The sequence below is a fragment of the Delphinapterus leucas genome, chromosome 1, assembly GCF_059928025.1.
Source record: "Delphinapterus leucas isolate spDelLeu-1000000601 "Yukka" chromosome 1, BTC_Dleu_Yukka2, whole genome shotgun sequence".
NCBI lineage: Eukaryota > Metazoa > Chordata > Mammalia > Artiodactyla > Monodontidae > Delphinapterus > Delphinapterus leucas.
The window spans coordinates 65400788-65427231 of record NC_143129.1 but is presented as its reverse complement, the minus strand read 5'-3'; the positions used below and the strand labels follow the sequence as shown (position 1 = coordinate 65427231).

Below are 26444 nucleotides of genomic sequence, written 5' to 3'. Positions count from 1 at the left end.
TTTTAGTATGTACAACTGTACATTTCGTCATGTAGTTTATTTTTAAAATATTTTCAACATGTTTCAATTATTCTATTACCTTGTCTGTAGTGTTCTTTTATCCAGAGCATACTACAACACTTATTTATAATACACCCTACAAAATATGCATACTTGTAGTACAAAAGATAAGGGCCAAAATAAAGCCCTTAACAATGGCTGCTTTCTAGCCTACAGGTCCACATCATTGACTTAATGTGCTTTGGTCAGCTTTTACCACCTAGAAATGGAGAGACCCCAGGCAATATTCACACACAGAGTATTGGAACCAGCTGGTGATAGAAGAATCCGAAGAAAAAAGGCTTCTTGATTTAATTGGGAAAACAGGAGGAAGCATAAATTTTACTGCCATTAATAACTTCAAGCAATCTTGATATGACTCTACTTCACCCTGACGGCCAGACATATGCTTTTTGTTAAAGTGTTTGCCACATCTGACCCCTATTGTTTGCTCACTTGATCAGGTAAGAAAATGTAGGTTTATTTATAGGATAAACGAGACCTATTAAAATGAGAAACAGCGCAGTAGTCTATGATGAGCTGTGTACTGAAATAGATGTGTGAAATTCCATAACAGTTTTGTAATCAACAGGCCAAATGAAGTTATAAAAAAAAAATCTACTTTAAGTTTCTTAAAGAAATCATCATAAACGCAACTTAGTTTTTTAAAAATGGGAAATACCTCCTAACTGGAAAATATTTTGACCATTTCCAGTTTTTAATAAGTCAGAAAAGGTCATTTATAAAACATTATTCTCTTTAAAAAATAAAGACAAGCTTTATGTCTTCATTTTATGATACTTTAAAAATTATAAATTAAGTCATTAATATATAATGAAAAAAGTAAATTTAACATTATGGGGGAATTTCAAAGGTGTTCAGAACTTAACTTTTTCAATTTTCTTTTAAGGACATATGACAGAATGGTCACAGAAAATAACCCTTAATTTTTAAGTGATCAAAGTTTAGAGTCTAACAGTATCTACTCTGGCAATATCCAACAATAAGGGAAATCAGACTTGTCTCAACCGGAAGAAATCAAACATTTATCACTTAACTCTTGACCTGGTCTGACTCCCTACATGTTGATAAAATCTTTCTACAGCCTTGGAAAATGCCCTGAAACCCAGATGACCTAATGTAATCTAGATCAAGATGAATCAGGTGCCATCCTTACTCTCAAAACCATTCTGGGTCTACTCACAGAATGTAGAAAAATTTATATCCATTTCGAGCACTTTAGAAACTCTAATTTACCTTCCACTGAAGAGAATATGGTCTAACATTTGGATCCATTTTGAAATGATTCATGTGGAATTATGAAACAGGCACGACAATGTGCTACTGAATCTAGGAATCCTAATATTTCTGCCATAACCAATAAAATTAGTTTCAGCAAATTAGCATAGATTCACAACTCTCAAATGTAAAGGCATCAAAGTTTACACAGATAGGGAAGAAAAGAAATGAGATGACAGCTAAAGGTAAAAGAGTGAAGAGTCAAGAAGAATATTAAGATGGATGAAATAATAGTATATTTGTATGTCAATAGCAATAATCTAATAGAGAGGGAAAAATTAATGATGTGGAACAGAGAGGAGAACTGCTGGAGCAAGAATCTTGAGTAGGCGAGAGAATGAAATAGGGAGGCAGCATGGCTTATGGTAAGAGTAGAAGCAAAGTATAGACACAGATGTAGGCAGGAGGGTAACTGTGGCAAGAGAAACTCATGGAAATTCTTTCTGACTGCTTCTATTTTCTCAGTGAAACAGGAAGCAAAACAAGGTAATGAGATGAGGATGAGGATAAGGTGTTGGATTTAGAAGAAGGTAGAGAAATGAAATTCTCACCTAAAAGAGTGGGAGAATGACTAGACAAAGAAAATGTAGTATGACTGCTGGGCAGCATTAAAGGTCTAGTACTGATTATCCAGAATTTTCTGTATGTTTCTGTCCCTCTGTGCTCAGGGTCTTCCACCTCCATTTTCCTACACCATGACATCCATCCCCCAACTCCCTTCACGAAGCACCAAAGAAATTGTTACTAATATGTGAGTGGTCCAAAGGGCAAGGAAAGAAATATAACTAAATGTCTAAGTATAAGAGAAAATAAGGATTATCCTATGGAAACGGGAGTGTTTGGGTCTTGCCTAGAAATCCAAATATAAAATTAAGAAAATATATTTGGGGAAAACCAAACATGCCTTCTAGCTACATTTAACCTGCTAGTTTGAGACTCCCGATGTATTGTTACTGCCACAAGTGTTTGCATTTAATGGGAATTAAAAGCTTTAAAAGAATGCTCTAATTCATTGGTTTTCAAAATGTGGTTTGAGGACCCCGAAAGGGGATCCACAAAGTCACACCATTTTTATAACAATCATAATATATTATTTTCATTTTTTTACTCTCATTATTTCATAAGAGGCTACATGACATAATATACGTGACATATATGACATACGATTTCACAGCATATTGTTGAGGGAGATATGAGAGCCAGCTGTTGTCTATTACGTCTGACTATAAAGAGATTTGCAGAAGTAAAATTATGTCCACTCCTCTCAGTATTTTTTGTTTTGTTTTAGAAAAGTTATTTTTCATAAAAATATTTATGTTAACATGTAGCAGGTTATTTTAAAATAAATATGTAACACTTTTTCAATTTTATTTTTGAATACAATAAACATCCATAAATATAACTCCACATAAACAAAAAATCTCTGGGGGTCCTCAGTTATTGTTGAGAGTATTAAAATGTCCCGAGACCAAAAGTTTGAAAACTGATGCACTAATCATTGAATTACAACAATCACCTAATAAACAGGGAACTTATAAAACAGCAGAGAAAGTGTGGAAAGTGGTGATTGTCTATAATTTACAGGTAGCTACCTAATCTGCCTAACCATTAGGTTGTTGTGCCTATTCTATTTTTGTTTTAACAAATCCAAAAATTCATGTTTATAGGATAAGACCTGTATATTTTGTAAGGTTTATTCCCGTGAGTTTAAATTCCTTTGAAAATCAAGTTAAAAACTGAAAGGCTGACATGAAAACTCAGACATCACGCAATTTAAAATACATATCAATGTCATTCACAAAGGGGGAAGAAAAACTGTCAATTAACTCAAAATTGTCCCAAAGAGTTCATCAGTGAAATTTGGCAGTTTTTTAATAAAATTATTAAGTATGGACCCTGTAATGCACTGTCTCTGTGATGTTTAAGCTTTATGCACGATGCGATGTCATGCTGAACTAGGATCTTCCAAAGAATACATTTCAGTTGTATTTTTATGCTTGCTTCTGTGCTAACATCATCCCCAAGCACATTAAACAATACTCAGCATATGAAACATCCAAGCCAAAGCAACTGAGAGGCAAATAAGAAAAACATTATTTGCCTGGTTGCATTCGACAGAAAGCTAAGAAAATTTAGTTTTTCAAGTTACTTTTGAAACACTGTCAGTGCATTCTCCAGGGAACTGAAGAATACACTACGACAAGGAATTTCCTTGCCATCTCCCAACCCAGGATATTCTGACATAAGGAAGCACTCTTGAGACATATCAATGTCAAACGGTTTAAGGACTTATGACAAGGGAATATTTTTTTTAATGATCTGATTCTTAGATGAGCCAAAAAATCTTTGAACACTTTAAAAAGTTAACTCAATATCATAAAAAACCTGAACTGTCTAACAATTACATAAGTAAAGCCAAACTTCGTAGGTCCAATTCAATTTGCAAATAATCACAATTGATGAAACCCTTGGCTATGATAGGTCTCCCAGATGGTAACATAAAGTTACTAAGCATAAGAAACTATGTCACGTACAGGGATTAATAGTACTGAAAAGATTATAGATTGATACTGAACTAAGCAGAGATAAATTTAAGATCTTTATGAAATCTTAGGAAAATAAAATATCAAAAAGTGAAATAAGAAATGAATAATTTTGGTGGTATTTAGGAAAATAAAAACAAAGGAATTTAGATATAAGCTTTTATAACCTTTAGATATAAGGTTTTCCAAGGACCCAAGTAAAAATTTTGAAATATTTGGGGAAATAATGCCTTCTTTCTCTATGCCTAGGAAAAGATCAAAACTATTCAAGCAAATTAATTTCAGGATAAGTTGAGAAAGAACATTTTAAATGATGATTTCTAAAATTCCTTATTAATCCTTTTATGTGTCCCTGATGTCAAAGGAAAAAGCTAAATTCAAAATTTCTAAGTGAAATACTCATATGATAAAACAATATCAATATAATTTTTAGTTCTGTTGAACTACAATATTTGGTTCTGTTCAGAGCCTCACATGGCAAAAGAGCTGAGCTATAACATAACCTCTTTACCTTTAGTAATTATTCAAATCACAAAACCTTCCTCAAGTACATATTTTTTTTCCAGTTATTTGGCAATTCTCACAACAGCAGGGGTCGCAATGTACTAGTTAAATGTTTCAGGACACAAGGGAAGGGGATTAAATGTTCATATAGCACAGCTTTATTAGAGCCTGAAATATTCATGATTCATTATACTCTAGTTAAAATAATTTATTATTAAGTATAAAAAGATTTTTCAGTTATGGGGTCCCCAAATAATAATAAAGAAAACCTATTTAATATCTGATAGCATTTCCAGTTGAAACAGCATCCCTTAAAAATCACTTCTGAAAAGTTCTACCAGATATATAGCTCTACAAAAGTGCTTCTACATTTTTTGCATCTTTTAAAAATTAAGTGATTTCTATATATAAATGGGTAATTTTAAATTCAGACAGTCATTTGTCAACGTGAACATATAATAAACAAAGAATTTTTATCTAATGAAAAAAGCAAACTGACCAGTCATATTATAAACTACATGCTCTTTAATTCCTTCTCCATAACTACAGTGAAGAAAATGTACCTCAAATTCTTTAAATATTTGATTTACAGAAGGTTTTTCTTTCCCTTTCAAAAAAAATTTCAATTCCACGGAATCATTCCAAGTACTAGCCAAGGAGTAACCTAGATAATTTAGATTATCTACTGTTCAACACATTAAAAATCCAAAAGAGACAGTGATATTTCTGAAGATTTGAAGGAAAAGACGTCTAATCACTTCCCCTATTTCAGTTTTCTAACTGAACATCAAATCAGAGGACATAAAATCAATGATTAAGTCATAAGTAGAATTTAAAAAGAATAGAAAAAATAGAAAATATAGTGCATTGCACATAGAAATGGCAATATAGTGCTTCATGAACGTTTAAAAAATTACATATATTAAACACAGTGTGTAATATATATCACAAAATATAGTGTATATTAATATACATATATACATATACATCACATACACATGTGAGTACTGGGTTGCAATGTACAACATAATACTATAGTCTGGGGTAAAAGATATTTGAAAGGCACTGCTCTAGATGAATTATTTCCTATGCCTTTAAAATCTATGCTCTCTATAATTCCAACTTCTATACAATTGTAGTGGCCAAAAATGAGAGATATTAAATATATCTTGAACTACTCAATTGAGAAGTTTAGTTTATTGTGTTAGGAGTTGATTTAATTTTCCGCACATATAACATATACATTAACAAATGTAAAAATAACCATTCTGTTAATCATTTATCAGGAAATCATTTAGTATACCCTACATATAATTTCTCTGAACACAGCAAAGAGTACAATCAAACAAAATAGGTTCTTCACAGTCAAAAGAAATGTTACAAGGTCCATGCAATAAAGGTTACTAGGAAGAGAACCCTTTGGGCATTCATTTGGAATTTCATTTTTAATAAAATACAGATTTCAAATAAGTTCAGTTGTCGGTTTCCAAGACCACAGGAGATTAGAAATATATCATTAGAGGAAAGGAAAATTGCTGCCATGGAATTGCTGCTGGTACAAAAGAAATGAGAAGTGACAGCCAAGGACAAGTGAGGAAAACAGAAAAACTGTACATAAAAATTAAAAATACATAGCATTCTGGGGCCATTTAGCAAAGGGAAGTACTTGAGCATAGTAATATTTACAGCCCTGTATCATAAATTATCTTCAGAATTACAAATTTGAATCAATGATAATGAAAAAAATAGCAATTACTTATATAGCACTTGAGCCAGGCACTCTGGCTCCAAAGCCCACGGTTTTAACCCCTACAACATTATACTGCTTCTCAATAAAAATTTAAATTATGTTTATGTATTAAGGTAAACTTAAGAAAATATTTAAGAACAATGTAATCAATTTTTAAATACAAAATGATTAAATACCCTTAATGATTTAAGCCTGGAAAACATACTTATCAAAAAAGACCCATTTCTGGATAACAATTATTTGTGTTCTACATATATTTACATTAATTTCACTTATAATATTTTTATATTCACTAATATTTACTGCATTATATCATTTAACCCTTCCCTATTAATATGTACCATTATTATCTACATACCGGAGATCAGAAAACTGACATATGGGTTAAGTAATTTGTACAATATCACATAGCTAGTAACTGATAAAGCCAATATTCAATATAGCCTGGCTCCAGAATTCTAGCTTTTATTCAAAGTGCTCTGTGCCACTACAGTGGCAAGGTATACTACATACGGTAATATCTGCAATAATGTCTCAGGATATACTCTTTAAGAGATTCTGGTAATCCTGGAAACCCAGCTAAAATTCAGAAAAATTTAAAAATATCTTTCAGGATCATTAGGCTGCATGCTTACCAATGTTCCACTTCTAATCCTTCCAGGCATTTGCCTACCCCACTTAAAGTTCTACATGGCTATGTGATTTGCTTTATCAATGGAAATGTAAACAAAAATGATATTTGTTACTTCAAAGGGGAAGCCTTTAAGTTTGCAATTAACCATTTTCTCTGTTTTCCCTTCCCCGATGCCACAGTGACCTGGAGGCTTTGTTAGTGGGTCCTTGACTGATACTAACACGAACCAGCAGTTTCTACTTACTTATAGTGGATATAAATACAAGCAAAAAATAAAACTTTTTTCTATTTTAAGCTACTGAGATATTAGGGTTATTTATTAATAATCATAGGCTTGTCCTCCTGACTAATACATTTGATAAATAGGTTTTTCTGGGAAGTGATGGATAAAAGGGCTATTTTGAGGACCTAATAAAAAAGTAACAATTCTGAAGTTTACAAAATGGTTATGTTCCAAAAGTTCATACTGAATCAGTTACTTGGAATTTGGAAGATTTTTTTCCCGCATAGGCTCACCTTATAAAAGGGCCTACAGGGCTTCCCTGGTGGCACAGTGGTTGGGAGTCTGCCTGCCGATGCAGGGGACATGGGTTCGTGCCCCGGTCCGGGAAGATCCCACATGCCGTGGAGCAGGTGGGCCCGTGAGCCATGGTCGCTGGGCCTGCGCGTCCGGAGCCTGTGCTCCGCAACGGGAGAGGCCACAACAGTGAGAGGCCCGCGTACCGCCAAAAAAACCCAAAAACAAACAAAAACACAAAGAAAGGACCTACATAAGCTTATTTAACCCATAATTTAAATGAAAAACAATTGAAAATAACAGTGGCATTAAATAATTAAATAAAAAGCATGTGAAATACTTGTAGGTATTCTGAACATGTGTAGACATTTTGAAGCATTTTATAGAAGTTGGAAGGCACTGTTCTAGTATATTTTAATTTCTCTTCAGTATGTACGTTTTCTCCCTTTCCTTAATCCTGGAATATCAGAAGATATTCTCTTTTGTTTACTACACATGATTGTCATTGCTTCCATGATTTGTAAGTGGAAGGCAAAGGAGGAAATAAAGTTATCAAGCAAAAAACATATAAACATTTGATAGCAAAGATCAATAAAACTAAAAGCTGGTTCTTTGAGAAGATAAACAAAATTGATAAACCATTAGCCAGACTCATCAAGAAAAAAAGGGAGAAGACTCAAATCAACAGAATTAGAAATGAAAAAGAAGTAACAACTGACACTGCAGAAATACAAAGGACCATGAGAGATTACTACAACCAACTATATGCCAATAAAATGGACAACCTGGAAGAAATGGACAAATCCTAGAAAAGCACAACCTTCTGAGACTGAAACACAAAGAAACAGAAAATATAAACAGACCAATCAGAAGCACTGAAATTGAGACTGTGATTAAAAGTCTTCCAGCAAACAAAAGCCCAGGACCAGAGGGCTTCACAGGTGAATTCTATCAAACATTTAGACAAGAGCTAACACCTATCCTCAAACTCTTCCAAAATATAGCAGAGGGAGGAACACTCCCAATCTCATTCTACAAGGCCACCATCACCCAGATACCAAAACCAGATAAAGATGTCACAAAGAAAGAAAACTACAGGCCAATATCACTGATGAAAATAGATGCAAAAATCCTCAACAAAATACTAGCGAACAGAATCCAACAGCACATTAAAAGGATCATATACCATGATCAACTGGGGTTTATCCCAGGGATGCAAGGATTCTTTAATATATGCAAATCAATCAATGTGATACACCATATTAACAAATTGAAGGAGAAAAACCATATGACCTCAACAGATGCAGAAAAAGCTTTTGACAAAATTCAACACCCATTTATGATAAAAACCCTAGAGAAAGTAGGCATAGAAGGAACTTACCTCAACATAATAAAGGCAATATATGACAAACCCACAGCCAACATCATTCTCAATGGTGAAAAACTGAAACCATTCCCACTAAGATCAGGAACAAGACAAGGTTGGCCACTCTCACCACTATTATTCAACATAGTTTTGGAAGTTTTAGCCATAGCAATCAGAGAAGAAAAAGAAATAAAAGGAATCCAAATCTGAAAAGAAGATGTAAAGCTGTCACTATTTGCAGATGACATGATACTATACATAGAGAATCCTAAAGATGCTATCAGAAAACTACCAGAGCTAATCAATGAATTTGGTAAAGTAGTAGGATACAAAATTAATGCACAGAAATCTCTTGCATTCTTATACACTAAGGATGAAAACTCTGAAAGAGAAATGAAGGAAACACTCCCATTCACCATTGCAACAGAAAGAATAAAATACCTAAGAATAAACTGACCTAAGGAGACAAAAGACCTGTATGCAGAAAACTATAAGACACTGTGAAAGAAATGAAAGATGACACAAATAGATGGAAAGATATACCACGTTCTTGGATTGGAAGAATCAACACTGTGAAAATGACTATACTATCCAAAGCAATCTACAGATTCAATGCAATCCCTATCAAACTACCAATGGCATTTTTCACAGAACTAGAACAAAAAATTTCACAATTTGTATGGAAACACAACAGACCCCGAATAGCCAAAGCAATCTTGAGAAAGAAAAATGGAACTGGAGACATAAGGCTCCCAGACTTCAAACTATACTACAAAGCTACAGTAATCAAGAGAGTATGGTACTGGCACAAAAACAGAAATATAGATCAATGGAACAGGATAGAAAGCCCAGAGATAAACCCACACACATATAGTCACCTTATTTTTGATAAAGAAGGCAAGAATATACAATGGAAAAAAGACAGCCTCTTCAATAGTGGTGCTGGGAAAACTGGACAGCTACATGTAAAAGAATGAAGCTAGAACACTCCCTAACACCATACACAAAAATAAACTCAAAATGGATTAAAGACCTAAATGTAAGGCCAGACACTATAAAACTCTTAGAGGAAAACATAGGCAGAACACTCAATGACATAAATCACAGCAAGGTCCTTTTTAACCCACCTCCTAGAGGAATGGAAATAAAAACAAAAATAAACAGATGAGACCTAATGAAACTTAAAAGCTTCTGCACAGCAAAGGAAACCATAAACAAGATGAAAAGACAACCCTCAGAATGGGAGAAAATATTTGCAAATGAAGCAACTGACAAAGGATTAATCTCCAAAATTTACAAGCAGCTCATGCAGCTCAATATCAAAAAAACAAACAACCCAATCGAAAAATGGGCAGAAGACCTAAATAGACATTTCTCTAAAGAAGATACAGATACAGATTGCCAACAAACACATTACCTCACTAATCATTAAAGAAATGCAAATCAAAACTACAGTGAGGTATCACCTCATACCTCATACTTCATACCAGTCAGAATGGCCATCATCAAATAAATCTACAAACAATAAATGCTGGAGAGGGTGTGGAGAAAAGACAACCCTCCTGAACTGTTGGTGGGAATGTAAATTGATACAACCACTATGGAAAACAGTATGGAGGTTCCTTAAAAAACTAAAAATAGAACTACCATATGACCCAGCAATCCCACTACTGGGCATATACGCTGAGAAAACCATAATTCAAAAAGAGTCATGTACCACAATGTTCACTGCAGCTCAATTTACAATAGCCCGGACATGGAAGCAACCTAAGTGTCCATCAACAGATGAATGCATAAAGAAGATGTGGTATATATATACAATGGAATATTACTCGGCCATAAAAAGAAATGAAATTGAGTTATTTGCAGTGAGGTGGATGGACCTAGAGTCTGTTATACAGAGTGAAGTAAGTCAGAATGAGAAAAACAAATACTGTATGCTAACACATGTATGTGGAATAAAAAAAAAAAAGTGGTTCTGAAGGACCTAGGGGTAAGACAGGAATAAAGACACAGACCTACTAGAGAATGGACTTGAGTATATGGTGAGGGGGAAAGGTAAGCTGTGACAAAGTAAGAGAGTGGCATGGACATCTATATACTACCAAACGTAAAATATATAGCTAATGGGAAGCAGCCGCATAGCACAGGGAGATCAGTTTGGTGCTTTGTGACCACCTAGAGGGGTGGGATAGGGAGGATGGGAGGGACACACAGGAGGCAAGAGATATGGGGATATATGTATATGTATAGCTGATTCACTTTGTTATAAAGCAGAAACTAACACAACATTATAAAGCAGTTATACCCCAATAAAGATGTTTAAAAAAAGAAAAATGAACATTTGAAAAAACAAACTGCTTAAATTCAAATTCAATGGCTGTGGGCAACAAAAGAGAGGGGGGAAAAAAGAGTATGACATACTAAATCTTTACCTAAACAGGAATGATTTTACAGTCAACTTAGTAGTTCTCAGATAAGTGAAAAGTTTTCATGAGTTTATAAATGAATATTCGTTCCTCACATGGCAAAAGAGCCGAGCCGTTACCAACTTCCTCTTTGCTTTTAATAATTATTCAAATCACAATATCTTTTCTTTTTTTTTCCAATTTATTCTCTACGAAAATTTTTGTGTATATTTTCATGAGGAATGCTACTTAGTCATCATCTTTTACTTGCCATAGAAAGATAAGCCAAGAAGTTACTAAGGCAAGCTAACCATAAACATGTCAACTGAATTATTTTGCTTTCAATCAGTTTTTACAGATCAGCTAAGAACAGAGGTGGAAACTTTTAAGATCTCATCCATTCCTACCTATGTAATGTAAGGTTAGAATAATACTAGCTCTTTACGCTCCCTAGTGTAGCAAAATCTAATGCCCTAGGAATTCATAATATTTCAAAGAAAATAATAAAGCAGGACTTCGACAGAATGAGTGAAAAGGAAGTAAAAAGTTTTCAGTTGCTCTTCCTACTCAGTTTCTTCATTTCTCTACTGCATGAAAATTCCAAGAACATCACTGCTTCTCAGGAACAGCCTAAATTTAACGTGTTTTTTATGTATCTGTTGAAAAATAATCATATTTCTCTGACTGTTATAGCTCACTTAGTGGTTTCCGATTTCCAGTTTTACTCATCTATTGGACAAGTTTCTCTTTTTTTAACTCCTACCTCTCCTGAGCTCTAGACCTATGTTTCCATCTGCTTACTGAACATCTTTGTCTAAGATGTCTCCAACATATCTCAAACTAAATCCATCACTGATGTCCTCAAATTACTTCCTTTACACTTCTCTATTTCTGTTCCTGGCACTAACATTCTAACAGGCATTGAGTTTTTATGAATTCTTTACCATTATCCATATCCAAACAGCAGCCATGTCATATTAAGTCTACCTATGATATGTCTCTTTTGCCCTTTCCTTTTGCCTCATACCTGACATACCACATCTTCCTTAATTCAGGTTTTCTTTACTTCTTGTCCTGCTAACACAACATGCTACTGTTCTCTTCTTTAGACTCTAGTTTTAGTGCATCCAGTAGAATGATGCCAGATTAATTTCCCTAGGGCAATACTCTGATTATGACCCAACTAGCTCAAAAACCTGCAATGATTACTATCATCAACTATATTAAGTATAACACTTAGCACAGCCTTAAACTTCATAATGCCACATAAGCATACGAACCCATTTTTTCAAACTTATCTCCCACTATTTTCTTAGTTATTGTTCCTCATACTGGCCTAGTGCCATCTATGCCTTAGGTAATATTGATCATTTTATCTGAAATATTTTCTACAGCCTCTATTCTTCCTTCCTTTGTAAATATCACCTTGTTAAAAAGACAAATCTGTCAATGTCCATCTCAAATGGCACTTTATGTATGAAGTATCAATGTGGAAACATTCTCTCTTTTGAGTTCCAATATATCTACAGATTGAAAAATATTTCTCTACAGTGCTTAGCATTATGCTCTGCCATAGTAGATTAGCAACATTTTACTGACTTAAACTGAATTAAACTGCACGTATATCACAGGGAAGTAAAAATAAATAAGCTACCTTGTCTGTTAACAGCGATTTAATATCTATAAGAAGGATATTTGTGCTCAGAGAAAGGTAAGTCAGCAACACTTACAGAACGTCCGCTTCACATTAAATGATAATGATGATGTTAGTAATAAATATGATTATAGCTAACACTTATTAAGAAATTATGTGTCAGGTACTGTCTAAGCACGTTCATGCAATAGCTCATTTAACCTTCAAAATAACTTAAGTTGGTTATAATTATTATCTTCATTTTACAGATGAGGAAACCAAATCAGAGTTTGGGTAACTTGCCCAACGTGACACGTTTAAAAGGAAAAAGTGACAATTCTAATAAGACAGTCTGACTCCAGAAATGAACTCTAGGAGAGATGAAAGAAATATTTTTTGTATTGAATATCTTATATGCCAAAATTTACTACTTGTTAACAAAATATGAAATGAGTACCCTATGAGTAATTTTCCAAAAATCTCTTTTACATTATTTGTTTCATTAAAGTAGGTGACTGGATACTGAACAAACCAAATAGACTATGAATTGCTTCAGGACAAGGACTTTAGCTTATCATCTTCATACACTAAGAATCTAACCTGATATTCGATATATAATTCTGCTAGATTTATGATAAATAAAGGATCACATAAATTAAATTCAAGGCCCACCAAGTTTACTTTAAAGTTTTCCTGTTTCCTCACTAGATATTAGTATTTCTTTGGTTCCCCAAAAGCAGTTTTTGAAAGTGCTCCTCAATAGAGTTTCTTCTAAAATGCGTAATAAAACTCCTGTGTAATATTTGTGGACTGGCCAATGGACCAAATGTTCTTAGACTGACTAATAGACTAAAGGTTTTCCTTTTCTGAGAAAAAAAAGTAAGAAATAAATTTCCTTAAAACTTTTTTTAAGGGGACTTGGAGAACTGAAATTTTAAGTTATAGTGCTGCCTATCTTAATCATAGTTAACTTAATATTATTATACATAGTAGTTTATTATAGTAGGTAATAAATCCAACTTTGGCAGCAGATGTACCTGAGTTTGAATTTGAGCTTTGTCTTTTATCTAACTGTGTAATCCTGGGTAAAGATCTCAGACGGGGATTCTATAAGATAATGTAAACAGAGCACACAGCAAAATAACTGTCACAGTAAACATTCAATAAATTTTACTTCTAGTATTGTAAAAAAAAAAGGATGATGTCAATTAGACTGTATTCGCAGGTATTAGATAGCTAAGGATAAACTTAATTTTAAATCATTCCAACTATTCCACTGCTTAAAAATATTTGAATATATGGAGAAAGCTACAAAAAAAAAAGAATGAAGCTGCAGTGCTAAACAAAGAAACAGAGTCTTAACAGCTGAGTAAAACTTTGTTTTCTCGTTAAGAAAAGCAATGGCATTCCAGGTGGAGGAAAAAAGCAGGTGGACAGGCACTGAGGCATAAAGAATTTGTTTAGAGAACAGTAAGGGGATCAGTATGGACATAGTATAAAGTGTATGTTGGGGAGTAGCAGGTGCCTATGAAGACAGACACTTAACAGATCAAAAAGTGTTTTTAAATATTTTGCTAAGAAGCATTATGCATGAGAAGCATTATGTATGAGCACAGAAGAGTTAGTTCTTGAATCCATCCTCACTATATAGATATCTTGCTAATAGCTGAAAGAAAATAATGTATAAACTGAATCCTCCAATATAATATTTTCTGACACTATATAAAAATGCCCTTTTTTACTTGATGACAAAAAGGCTCCATAAATTTGTATATTGGTAAGGAGTATTTTAAAGGTATGCCAGAATATAAGAACTTAAACAATATCTGCTTTTTAAAAAAATGCTGAAGAGAGAGTAATTTTTCATTCTTGCTCCCATAGTAGTATTTTTATATTTTCACTCTGGTTTCATTTTCACAGGGGTAAATGAAGTCAAACAGCTAAAAGTTCCTATTCCATTTCATTCTATACCACCATGGAAATCCTAGCACAGGTCATTTTTCATTCATTCTGCTTATATTTAGGTACCCAATCAAAGAACATATACACAATGATTTTTTTTCAGCAGACTTTTCAAGACAGGCTTAAATTTTCTAGTGATGTTGGAAATTCCAAGCAACACTATCGTTAATTTTTAAAAAGCATACCTAAGAGTGCAGTGAGTTTGGGAAGCAGCCCAACTTGTACCATCTTATTCCTCAGTCCTGTGTCAAAGGATAGGTTCAGTAGAAGTCGGAGGGTGATATTCAGCAGATCTTCATGCTCACAAGGTATCATTTTTACCAGTTTTTCAACAATATCCATTTCCACCTATGTAAAGTAATAATACAAATGCAGTCAGGCTCTATTGCACAATACAACAAAAAAGATTACAAAGAATTATTTTTTCATTGTTTTTACCCTCATGTATATATTTTTTATAAGTAACATGTGTTAACTTATTTACTCTCATTTTAATCTGTAAACTTTGAAACCAAACTTTTTTTTTTTTTGTGGTACACGGGCCTCTCACTGTTGGGGCCTCTCCCGTTGTGGAGCACAGGCTCCGGACGCGCAGGCTCAGTGGCCATGGCTCACGGGCCCAGCCGCTCCGCGGCACGTGGGATCCTCCCAGACCGGGGCACGAACCCGTGTCCCCTGCATCGGCAAGCGGACTCTCAACCACTGCGCCACCAGGGAAGCCCCTCTGAAACCAAACTTCTCAGGAGGAAATATATATTTCCAGTTCATCCCTTCCTTCCCTCATTTCATAGCATCAACTGGAAGACAAATTACTTTGGGTTCTTGAAAGCACATTATGGACTCCACCTACTAAGTGCCAGACCCTGTGCTAGATTAAACAAGATTCTGTCTTGGCTTTTAAGGATTCCAGTCTAAAAACACAGCAGAGAAATAAAACAAATAATTTAAATACAATATGATAAAAGTGGAATGCATGACGTGCTCTAGAAACAACGTGGAAGGAACTACAAGCTACCTAGAAGAACAGAAAAGACTAAATTCAGAACAAAGTTCTAAACAATGTGTAATAATTTGCTCTCTGGTAAAGACACTGGTAATCCAAATAGAAGAAAAAAACAGTGGATAGGCATTTATGCATAAAAGAGCTGGTCTGAGGCACTGCAAGTGCTTTGATATAGCCATAGTATAAAGTATATGTTGGGAAGTGGCAGAAGCCTATACAGACAGACGTTGGACAGATCACAAAAAGCTTTTAATGCTCTGCTAAGAAGTTTAACATTATTCCTTAGGCAGTAGAGTGCCTTGAATGATTTTAAGTCCAGAGGGTGATGTGGTCAGACTAGAACAAAGATAAATATAAAGATAAATATAATACACACACACATATATATGTATTCATACACACCCAACATACATACATACAAACATACACAAAAATGTGAAAATAAGGGGCACTGTATAGGACAGACTGGAATAGGTAGAGACTGAAGGCAGGCACAAGAATATATTACCTTAGACAGGTGAAACGTGATTAAGGTCTGAATCAAAGAAAGGACAAAGATGTTGAAGAGGAAAAAATAATTTGAGAGGTGTTTAGAAGATATGGTCAAAGCATTTGAATGTGAAGTGAAAAGGAAGCTTTGAAGGTGACTTTCAGGCTTTTGGCTTGGTCAGTGTGTGTTGGGGATCCCCAAGACCACCACCAGGTCCTGCGATTTGCTAGGAGGACTCACAGCACTCAACATATAGTCATATTCATGGTTATGATTTATTACAATAAAAGGATGCAAAGTAAAATCAGAAAAGGGAAAAGGCACATGGAGGCAAAGTCTGAAAGAAGCCAGGTGTAAGCTTCTTAGAACCCTCTCCTCATAGAATCACACAGAACATGCTCCAGCACTGAATTGAGACTGAGGCTCGATGCCCAAGGTTTTTATTCGGGGCTGGTCACATAGGAAACCTCTGCCTAGCACAAAAGAAAATTCCAAACCCTGAGAAGGAAAGCAGATGTTTAGCTTAAACCACATTGCTTGTGTAAAGAGTAAACTACACGTATTAGTTAGGAAACAGTGAGAACACTCCTGAGTCCAAGTTTCTAGACACCAGCCCAGGGCCAATCTTGAAAGACGGCCTATAGGAGAGCAATCTCAGGTTCCTTTTCTGCATAGTCAATAAGGTGGATGTAGGTGCCATTAACTAAGATCTTTACATTGAAAAACAGGTGTAGGACAAGGAGGGCAAAAAATTACTAAAAGTTTTGTCATGTTTAATTTGAGATGATATTCAGTGGATTTTGGAAATCTTCAAAAATCAGAAGAGAAGCTGGGCTATGAGTAATAGTTCAAACTCTAGAACCGGGATCAGCGAACTAGGGCTAGTGGGTCTAATCTGGCTTGCCATCTGTTTTCATACAACCCAAGAGCTAAAAGTGGTTTCTGACTTCTATACTTTTAAATGTTTGAAAAAAAAAGAAAAATATTTCATGACACATGAAAATTATTTGAAATTCAAATTTCAGTTTTCGTAAGTTTTATTGGAACACAGCCACGTTCATTTGTTTATAGACTGTCTATGGCCGCTATCATGCTACACAGCAGAGATGAGTAGTTGCAAAAGAGCCCATATGAAGGGCAGGCCTAAAATACAGATTATTCTAGCCACCTACAGAAAAAGATTGTTGATCCCCACTCTAGAAGATTATGAAATTGCCTCAGGAGAGCTTGTTTTAGGATGAGAAATCAGAGGACAGCACTTACTTGGTAGTGTAAGCCCTGTACTCACATTTCTTAAAGTAATAATCAGAAAAATTTGGTTATAAAAATATCTCACATCATTGTTACAAAGAAATGGCCAAAAAAGGAGAGAAATTCTATATAACTACATATTTTTCTTGTTCATTACCAAAATATTTATGAATAACCTTGCTCTACTTTTTCTTTTATGGGAGGTCTAAAGCATTTATTTATACCACCCTTCCCATATCTTTATTGCAAATTTTCACTGACCTCATAAAAATTACATTAATAATTGAGGCCTCAATATATTTTTTTCCTTTCATTCCATGCCAAGGAGTAAACAATTTTTTTAAAATGGTAAATTGACAAACCAACAACAATTTTTCCTTCAGACCTGTATCTATACTCCATGGCCACACTGCAGTCATATCCTAGAGCTCTTTATTAAAAAGTACAAGTCCATCTCCAAAGACTCTTTAACTTTGGTTCTCCCTTTCTCTTAGTTTAGTCTTCCAAGCAGGCTGCAGGATTCATTCGTTAACTTCACACAATAATTTCCACAGAGGCCAGGGACAAATATTTGTCACATTTATGTAAAACTGTAATTCTTACAGTAGCTTCTTTGATTACAGTGTATAACTTCTTTTCCAGCTTTATTTATTTATCCATTCGACAAATATTTCTTAATTTAAGCCCTGGGTATATTTTGGTGAACAAGAAAGAAATGGTTCCTGTCTTCATGGAGCTTATATTCTAGAGAGCATGAAATACAGTTAAAAAACCAAAACAACCGTCTCACACACAATTATACAGTTATCTAATTGTAACTGTATAAATTGTGATATTATATGTGAGAAATAAACAGAGTACCATGAAAGAATATAAGGAGTAAACCTGATATAATCTCAGTGTGAGGAGCTGTCAAGGAAGGCTTCTCTGAGGAAGAACAACGTACTGGATGAACAGAAATTAGCTAACGTTAATTGAAGAGGCAGAGGAAAGAGCTGTCTACATGGAAAAAACAGCAGTGTACAAAGGTCCCAAAGTGACATGGAAAATATAGCATTCGAGAAGCTCTTTAAAAACTGTCATTCTGACTACAAAGTAGAGAATATATTGGAAGAAGGCGAAAACAGAAGTAGTCAGATTAACTAAAATGCCATGCAATTAGTCAGATAGAGGCATTAGTGATTAAGAAAAGTAAGCAGAATCTCAAACTTCCTCTAAGGATGTAAAAATCTGGAAAGGATATGGTTCCCACTCTAACTGCAAGAAAAATCCAAATACAAAATCATAACTTAAAAAAGCAAAAAAAAAAATCAGAGAGCTGAGGTTGCACGGAAATCAACTGGCCTGAAATATAAGGAAAATAGGCACCCCCAAGGAGATAAGGGTCATGAGCACTGGTTTATATGGAGCAGAGCACTGGAGAGAAAGAGAGCTGCCACAGAAGTCAGTAGGAAGACTGCATAAAAACTTTTAAACAAGTAGCTAAAGGCCAAATGTGAAGTAGCCTGAGACTGTAGAACTCTGAAGCTACAGATGCTCAGGGAGTTTGCAACCACTTGCAAGCTCTTTTCCAAGGACCTTATCAGAGGGTCACAAGAAAAACTGGGGATAGGACAGGAGATGAAAGAAAACTTCCCCTCAGTGGCATGGGTCTGGGAGAGGGGCACAGCTGCCACCAGGGAGAAGGCATAAAATCCTGTCTGGATCTTTTTCTCCCATTTCCCCTAAAAAAAAAAACAAAAAAAAAACCGACTTAAGCCTCTTGGGGAAGTATGGCAAATCCTGTCACATCTGAAGCATAGGTGAAGACCCACTGCAGCTGCGGCAAGGAAACAGAAAAAAATTCCTGAGAGGAGTTGACAGGATGACTTAGGAAGCCCCATTGCTGAAAACCATGGACACAGGATAAGCCTAAGACCAGCCTGAAACTAAATTAGAACAATGGAAAAAGTCTCTTTTCTTTTCCCCTCCCTGCCCCTGGCACCAGATTAGCAAAAGCCAAGTGACAAATAACAGCAGTATATTACTGGGGGAGAGTTAAAATGAGGAGAAAGCCTCTTTGAGTCACAGGCACGCTAGGAAAGCCTGAAATAGAGGGTGGAACATGAACAATGAGAAAAATCCTCTGACCATCAATACTCTACCAAAGACAAAGAAATGCTAGATGAATTTGAAGCTAATGGTGCCTGGAGGATAAACAAATACAGCTAAACTCCTGACAAAAATGACGTAATCCCCCCCTACATTAAAGACCTAAAAAAAAGGTCTGTCCATTTCCATACATAAATAATATTTATCTCACTCTACTAATCTACACATAATATCTAGCTTTCAACAAAAAATTATGATACATGAAAGAGCAAGAAAATAACCCATTGATAAGAGATAAGGCAATCAACAGAACCAGATTCAGATATGACTTGTATAATTACTAGACAGAGAATTTAAAATAACTATGATTAATATGTTAAAGGCTCTATTGGAAAAGATGAAAAACACATGTAAACACAGATAATCTCACAGAAAAAAATGATACCAAAAGAATTAAATTTTAAAACACACAACACACATAATACGAAGATGAAGGAAAACTTCAAAGGGCTCATTAGTAGACTTGATATAGCTAATGCCAGGATTAGTAAACCCAGAGGTAGGTCAATAGAAATTTTCCAAACTGAACCCCACCCCACCCCCAAAAAAAATAAAAACGAGAAGAACAAAACACAGCAACACAGCATTCAAGAGCCATGAGACAATACCAAATGGATTAACATGTGTAACTGGAAGCCAGTAGAAGAGAGGCAGAAAGAGACAAAAGGAATACCTGAAAAGATAATGGCTAAGGATTTTCCAAGAACAATGAAGGACATCAAAACACAGATACATGCTCAAAGAACCCCAAGTAGAATACAACACACACACGCACTTGTGTGCCTGGCCATATTCAAACTTCAAAAATCAAAGATAAAATCTTGGAAGCAGGCAGAAAATAAAAGACTCACTATATATACAGGACAAAAGAAGAATGACATCAGACTTTTTATCAAAAACTATGCAACCCAGAAAACAATGCAGAGATATTTATGAAGTATGTCAACCTAGAATTCTATATTCAGTGAAAATATCCTCCAAAAATCAAACATGAAACCAAAAGCTGGTTCTTTGAAAATATTAATAATACTGATAAACCATTAACCTATTAAAAAAAGAGAGAGAAAGAGAGAAAAACAAATTACCAATATCAGTAATGCAACAGGAAAAGTCACTTCAGACCTTTGGACTCTGAAGATATAAGAAGGAAAAAGTACAAAAAATGTTATACCTATACATTTGACAACACTGATGAAATGGAAAAACTACTTGAAAGATACAAACTACAAAGCTACCACTCAAAAATAAACAGATAACCTGAATAGTCTTATAGGTATTAAAGAAATTCAAAGAAAGAAAACTCTACCTCCAGATGACTTTTTTACTGGTGAATTCTATTAAACAATTAAGTAGAAATAATACCAATTCTACACAAATCCTTCCAAAAAAATTGAAGAGGGAATACTTCCCAACTCATTCTATGAGGTCAGACTTACCCTAATAGTAAAACCAGACCAAAACATCATAAGAAAACTATAAACTAGTAATCCGTCATAAACACAGACACAAAAATCTTTAACAATATATTAGCTAATCAAATCTAGCAATATATAAAAAGGCAATATATCATGACCAAGTCATGTTTACCTGCTGAATGCAAGAATGGCTTAACATTTGAAAGTCAACCAATACAATTCACTACATTAACAGTCTAAAGAAGAAATGCCATGTGATTATCTCAATTGATGCAGAAAAGGCATTTGACAGAATCCAACTACCATTCATGATAAAAATTCTCAGCAAACTAGAACAGAACTTACTTAAACCAATGAAGTATCTATAAAAAAACTATATTAAATTACACTTAATAGTAAAAGACATTGTTTTCTTCCTAAAACCAGTAACAAGGCTGGGATGTCAAGTCACAGCATTCCTTTTTAACATCATACTAGAGGGCCTAGCCAGTACAGTAAGACCAAAAAAAAAAGGCAAAAGAAAAAAAATAAAAAGTACATAGCTAAGAATAGACAAAATAAAACTTTCTATTTACAAGTAATATAATTGTCTACTTAGAAAATCCCAAGTAAAAAAATGAATTTAGCAAGGTCACAGGACATAAGGTCAATATACAAAATTCAACTGTATATCTATGTACTATCATTCAACAACAGGAAACTGATTCTTTTTTAAAAGCTACCATTACAATGGTAGAACACTTAGGTATAAATCTAACAAAATATGTGCAAAATACATATGCTTAAAACTATTAAATGATGAAAGAAATCAAGAAACACCTAAATAAATGGAGAGTTATACCATGTTCATGTATCGGAAACTTCAATACGGTCAATATACTGTATCCTGCCAATAAATTCAATGCAATCTCAATCAAGATTCCAGGATATTTTGTTAAAGAAATAGACTAGTTGATTCTAAATATATGGAAAGATAAAGAATTTGAAATAGCCTGAATAATTCTGAAAAACAGCAACAACATTTGAGGGTTCACACTACCTTATTTCAAGATTTATTATAAAGCTACAGTAATCAAGACAAAAATGTATCAGCGAAAGCATAGAAACATAGGTTAATGGAACAGAAAAGAGTCCAAAAATAAAACCACACATACATAGCCAACTGATTTTCAACAAAAACAGTACAAAGGCAATTTCAATATGGTGCAAAGGCAATTCAGTGGAGAAAGGATAGTCTCTTCAACAAATGGCGCAGGAACAACTGGAAATCCATATTCAAAACATGGATATTGATCTATACATTGCACCATCTGCAAAATTCACTAAAAATGGATGGATCACAGACTAAAACAAAAACAACAACAACAACACAAACCCTACAAAACTCCTCGAAGAACACACAGGAAGAAATCTTTGTGACCTTGAGTTAAGAAAAGATTTCAAAAACAAACAAACAAAAAAAAGATTTCTTAGATATAACACCAAAATACAATCTATTAAAATTTTTTTTGATATACTTGATTTCATAACAATTAAAACCTTTTGCTCTTCATGGAAAATGAAAACACAAGCCACAGAAAAGTAGTAAATACTTGGAAACATAACTGATAAAAGACACATTCAAAATACAAAAACAAGTCTCAAAACTTAATAAGAAAATAAGCAACCCAAGGAATATATATCCTCTCTGTTGTTCTTAAATTCATATTCTAATATGACTTATTCCCTTTTAATCATATTGTATTTACATAAAAAATATGAAAACTCAATTTAAATAATTAATTGATTTTTTATGCAAAGTAAACTTCCTTTAAAATATATAACTCTAAAAAGCAAGGTCAGTATTAGTTCATTATGAACTATAACAGTAAAATGAACACTTTATTTAAATAAATAATACAACCTCACAAACGGATCAGTCATCCCTCCCCTCCATCCCTCTTAAATAAAAATGCCACAGGCTTCATCTGTTACTAATTATATTAAGTAATATTTTTCTTTCAAAACAGCAACAGTACACACTGGTGGTTATGGCAAACTTAATAAAGTAACTTGGAGAGTTTTTTTTTTTTAATTTGTATTTCCATTGCAGAGAATGGAATGTAAAACATGTAGCCCAATCAGATAGTTAAACACTAGACACAGCCTTCTAATCATGTTTCTGGCTGACAAAAGCCCAATCCCCAAAGCTAAATTTAGTCATTGTCTCAACATGCAAAACCCTCTTAATTTTATGTCTCTAAAATGGAATTTATAGTTAATTAGTACTTTTATTAAAAGTTCTCTACAAAGTGACAGTTTATCAAACTGACAAGCAAATTTATTTCAGCCTTTAAGTAATTATTTTTCAGTGTTTCTGAAAGCCAACATTTAAAAATTGCTTATATTTAGTCTTGCTAAAAATCTTTTTTTAAATAAACAATATAAAATAAAAACAAAAATAAATTTTTCCTTGGAGGCAGAGAAAAGGAGTAGGAAGCCGAATCCTGGAGATATTTCCTTGAGCAAATTACTTAACCTCTCTAATCCTCTGTTACTTCATCTGTAAAATTAGGAGTTAATCTACAAAATGTAAACATAGAGATAAGGTCCAGCTGAGCTCTAAAAATCCTAATTCTATACAACACCCTTAAATAAAATGAATTCTTTTCCACAAAAGATGAAATTCATAACATCTACCCTAAAAACCCTGCCAATCAAATTATTCTTATGACCTTGGATGAATTACCTTTTCTGAACCTGTTTTTCCTCCCCAATAAAAACTGAGGTTTGATGAGACAATTTATATTCTATTTTCTGAATCTATGATTTTACCAGAAAATAATTTTTAATTATGTACCTGAGATCAGTTTTGACAGAATAAACACATAAGAAGAGTATTATCTAAATACAAATCTAAGCAATGCACAGTAGACACATGCTTATGGCAAATCAATTTGAATTTTGCAAACCTAATAAAGGTGAACTTATTCTAAACACAAAAATGGAAGAATATATTTCAACTTACAGCAAGGAGAAGCGACTACTTAGCCACACTCTAACTATACTCAGGAGTATATATAATCACCATGTCGTATTATTCTTGAATATAAGATTGATAAAAACAAAAACATGTTTTTGATTAAGTAAATTCAATCTTAAAAGAGTATCAGACACAGTGATCATCAATAATCATCAAAACTAATGATGAAAATGACACATACTAAATATCTGTGGATAAAATAAAATTTCATGTATTCCAAGTATCAGAATTCAAGGCACTTATTAAATCTAATTAATCAGTCTCAGGTTTTCAAAGAGCATGCCATATTGTTCAATAAGCATAAGCTACTTCCTAGCTCATTAGATTTTAAAAGAAGGAAAAAGAACAGGTAGAACTACTATATATTTAGACTATCTGAAGGAGAATCCACTTATACCAATAATACACAGTCACATAATGACTTGTATTAACATGCAGTTCTAAAATAGTTTCCAATGGAGTTAAAGCCAATGATCCAATAATTCCATTTTGAGAAATCTATCCTAAGAAAATAAACAGAAATACAGACAAAGATGCATGTACAAATGTGTCCATTGAAGTCTTATTTATAATAGCTAAAATTATGAACAACTTAAGTATCTGAAGGCAAGGTATGGTTAATGTATGATCTATTTAATATAACACTGTGCTTACAAAGACTTTTTAATGACATGGAAAAAAGCAGATATTTTTTATTCCATCTCTCTATATTTCTATATTATACACATTTTTCAGCTGGAGAAATAATATATGATCAATTTGTACTACTTCTCAAAGACAACTGCATCAACACAATGTAAGATGGCAAATAGGAACCTACTGTAATGATTCAAACAAGAAATGAAGAGTGTATAAATAAAGGGGGCATGAACTAACACAATGGCACTGGGAACAGAAAGAACAGATAGCTTCAAGAGATACTTAAGCAGAATCAACAGGTTGCAGCTACCAATTGGAATAATAAATGAGAAACAGATTGGGCTAAACTGTAATTCCACACACTAATACCAGAAATGCAGGAGAAAAGTACCTTAGGGGAAAATAATAAGGCCAGATGACTCTGAAACACAATCTAAAGTTAAAATTACTTTCTATATATTATGTTTAATATGGAAAGATTCATTCTGTACAATATATTAGGAAAATATTTTTATCCAGAAAACTTTAATTATCTGGATAATTAACTAATATGAAATATATTTCTTAATGAAGCCACTTAAGTGAGTTACTGCCATTGTAAAATTTTCATTAAGAATTATCTCAGTAAGGGAATAATGTGTTTACTTTTTACCAAAATATTCTAACTCAAAAATGGTGAACATGGGCTGTTTCAATGTAAGTTACCATATCATTTTTATTCTCCATAAAAATGCTGAGTTTCTTCAAAAATGACACAACTAGAATAAGCAGCTCAAAATTGTCCCGATCAAGAGCCTTCACCAGCATGTGAACTATGTTCTTGTTCCTCATCTTCAGCTCTGTACGTGTATCCTCCGCAAGATTCAGAAGCAAATAAAGAGCAACTAGGAAAGTAAAATAAATGAGAGTTAAATAACTGGCATATTGAATCAACAATTTAATAAATCATTTCTACCCATTAAAGTAACAGATGTAGAAGATAGTATATTATCTTGAAAATTTTAACTAGCTAATTTATTCATTAGAAAACTATTATTATTGATATATATGCTATATGAAACAAACCTTATATATAAAATAATATTCTTATGATGCTGAGAAAGAGGCAATAACCAAAATAAGTCAATGATTCCTATGTTCTTGGAGCTAAGAGCTTAATTGTAATCAAATGTCAATTAAACGTATATGTTAGCAAATAATAAAACAGGCAAGCATGTAGAAAACAAGGTAAAATTTCAACAATTAGGGGCTGCTGTGCTAAAAAATGTAGAGTACAGCTAGAGCTGAATTTAAGGATACTAAAACCTATTTTTCATATTCAAAATGAGTTTTTGATAGTCTACAGAAAATGGCCATATGAAATTCAGTAAAATAACTGTTACACTAACCAAAGTTGAGGCCACTGTCTACTAGTTCTAAGTAAAATTTCTTTTAGATACCGGTAATAAAAATGCTTACATTCTCATAAGAAACTCATTTAATTGTTCCCTTTTGACAATGAGATTATGTAACAGATAATGTTTTCCACTTGGCCTTGACTGACAAAAAGCTTCAGAGTTAAACCTGAAAGTTTTCTGTCAGAATTATATACAATATTATGGCCAACATAGTCTTTTTGCTCTCCTATTGTCTTGATTTTGCTCTTTTTTTTAGTATTTCATTTATGTACTCTTATAAACCATCTCTAAACCTTTATGAAAAATACATATGCATACATATAAACTTTTATTTAACAAATATTTGAAATGGAAAAGCAATTCTCACTAATTAAGTACCTACTATATGTCAGGCACTGTACTAGTTGATATATAAACAGTA

The 26444-nt window shown here is 33.6% G+C and overlaps 1 protein-coding gene across 2 annotated transcripts in view; it reads right to left on the bottom strand.

The window, feature by feature from the left end:
• KIFAP3 (kinesin associated protein 3) overlaps positions 1–26444 on the bottom strand; it is a 165294-nt gene that overhangs the window by 83213 nt on the left and 55637 nt on the right. For both annotated transcript variants that reach the window (XM_089911285.1, XM_022560136.3), the window contains exons 9-10: positions 25332–25510; positions 14841–15003 (exon numbers count right to left, since the gene is read on the bottom strand). In XM_089911285.1, the coding sequence (XP_089767411.1) occupies positions 14841–15003; positions 25332–25510 (342 nt within the window). The remainder of the gene's footprint in view (positions 1–14840; positions 15004–25331; positions 25511–26444) is intronic.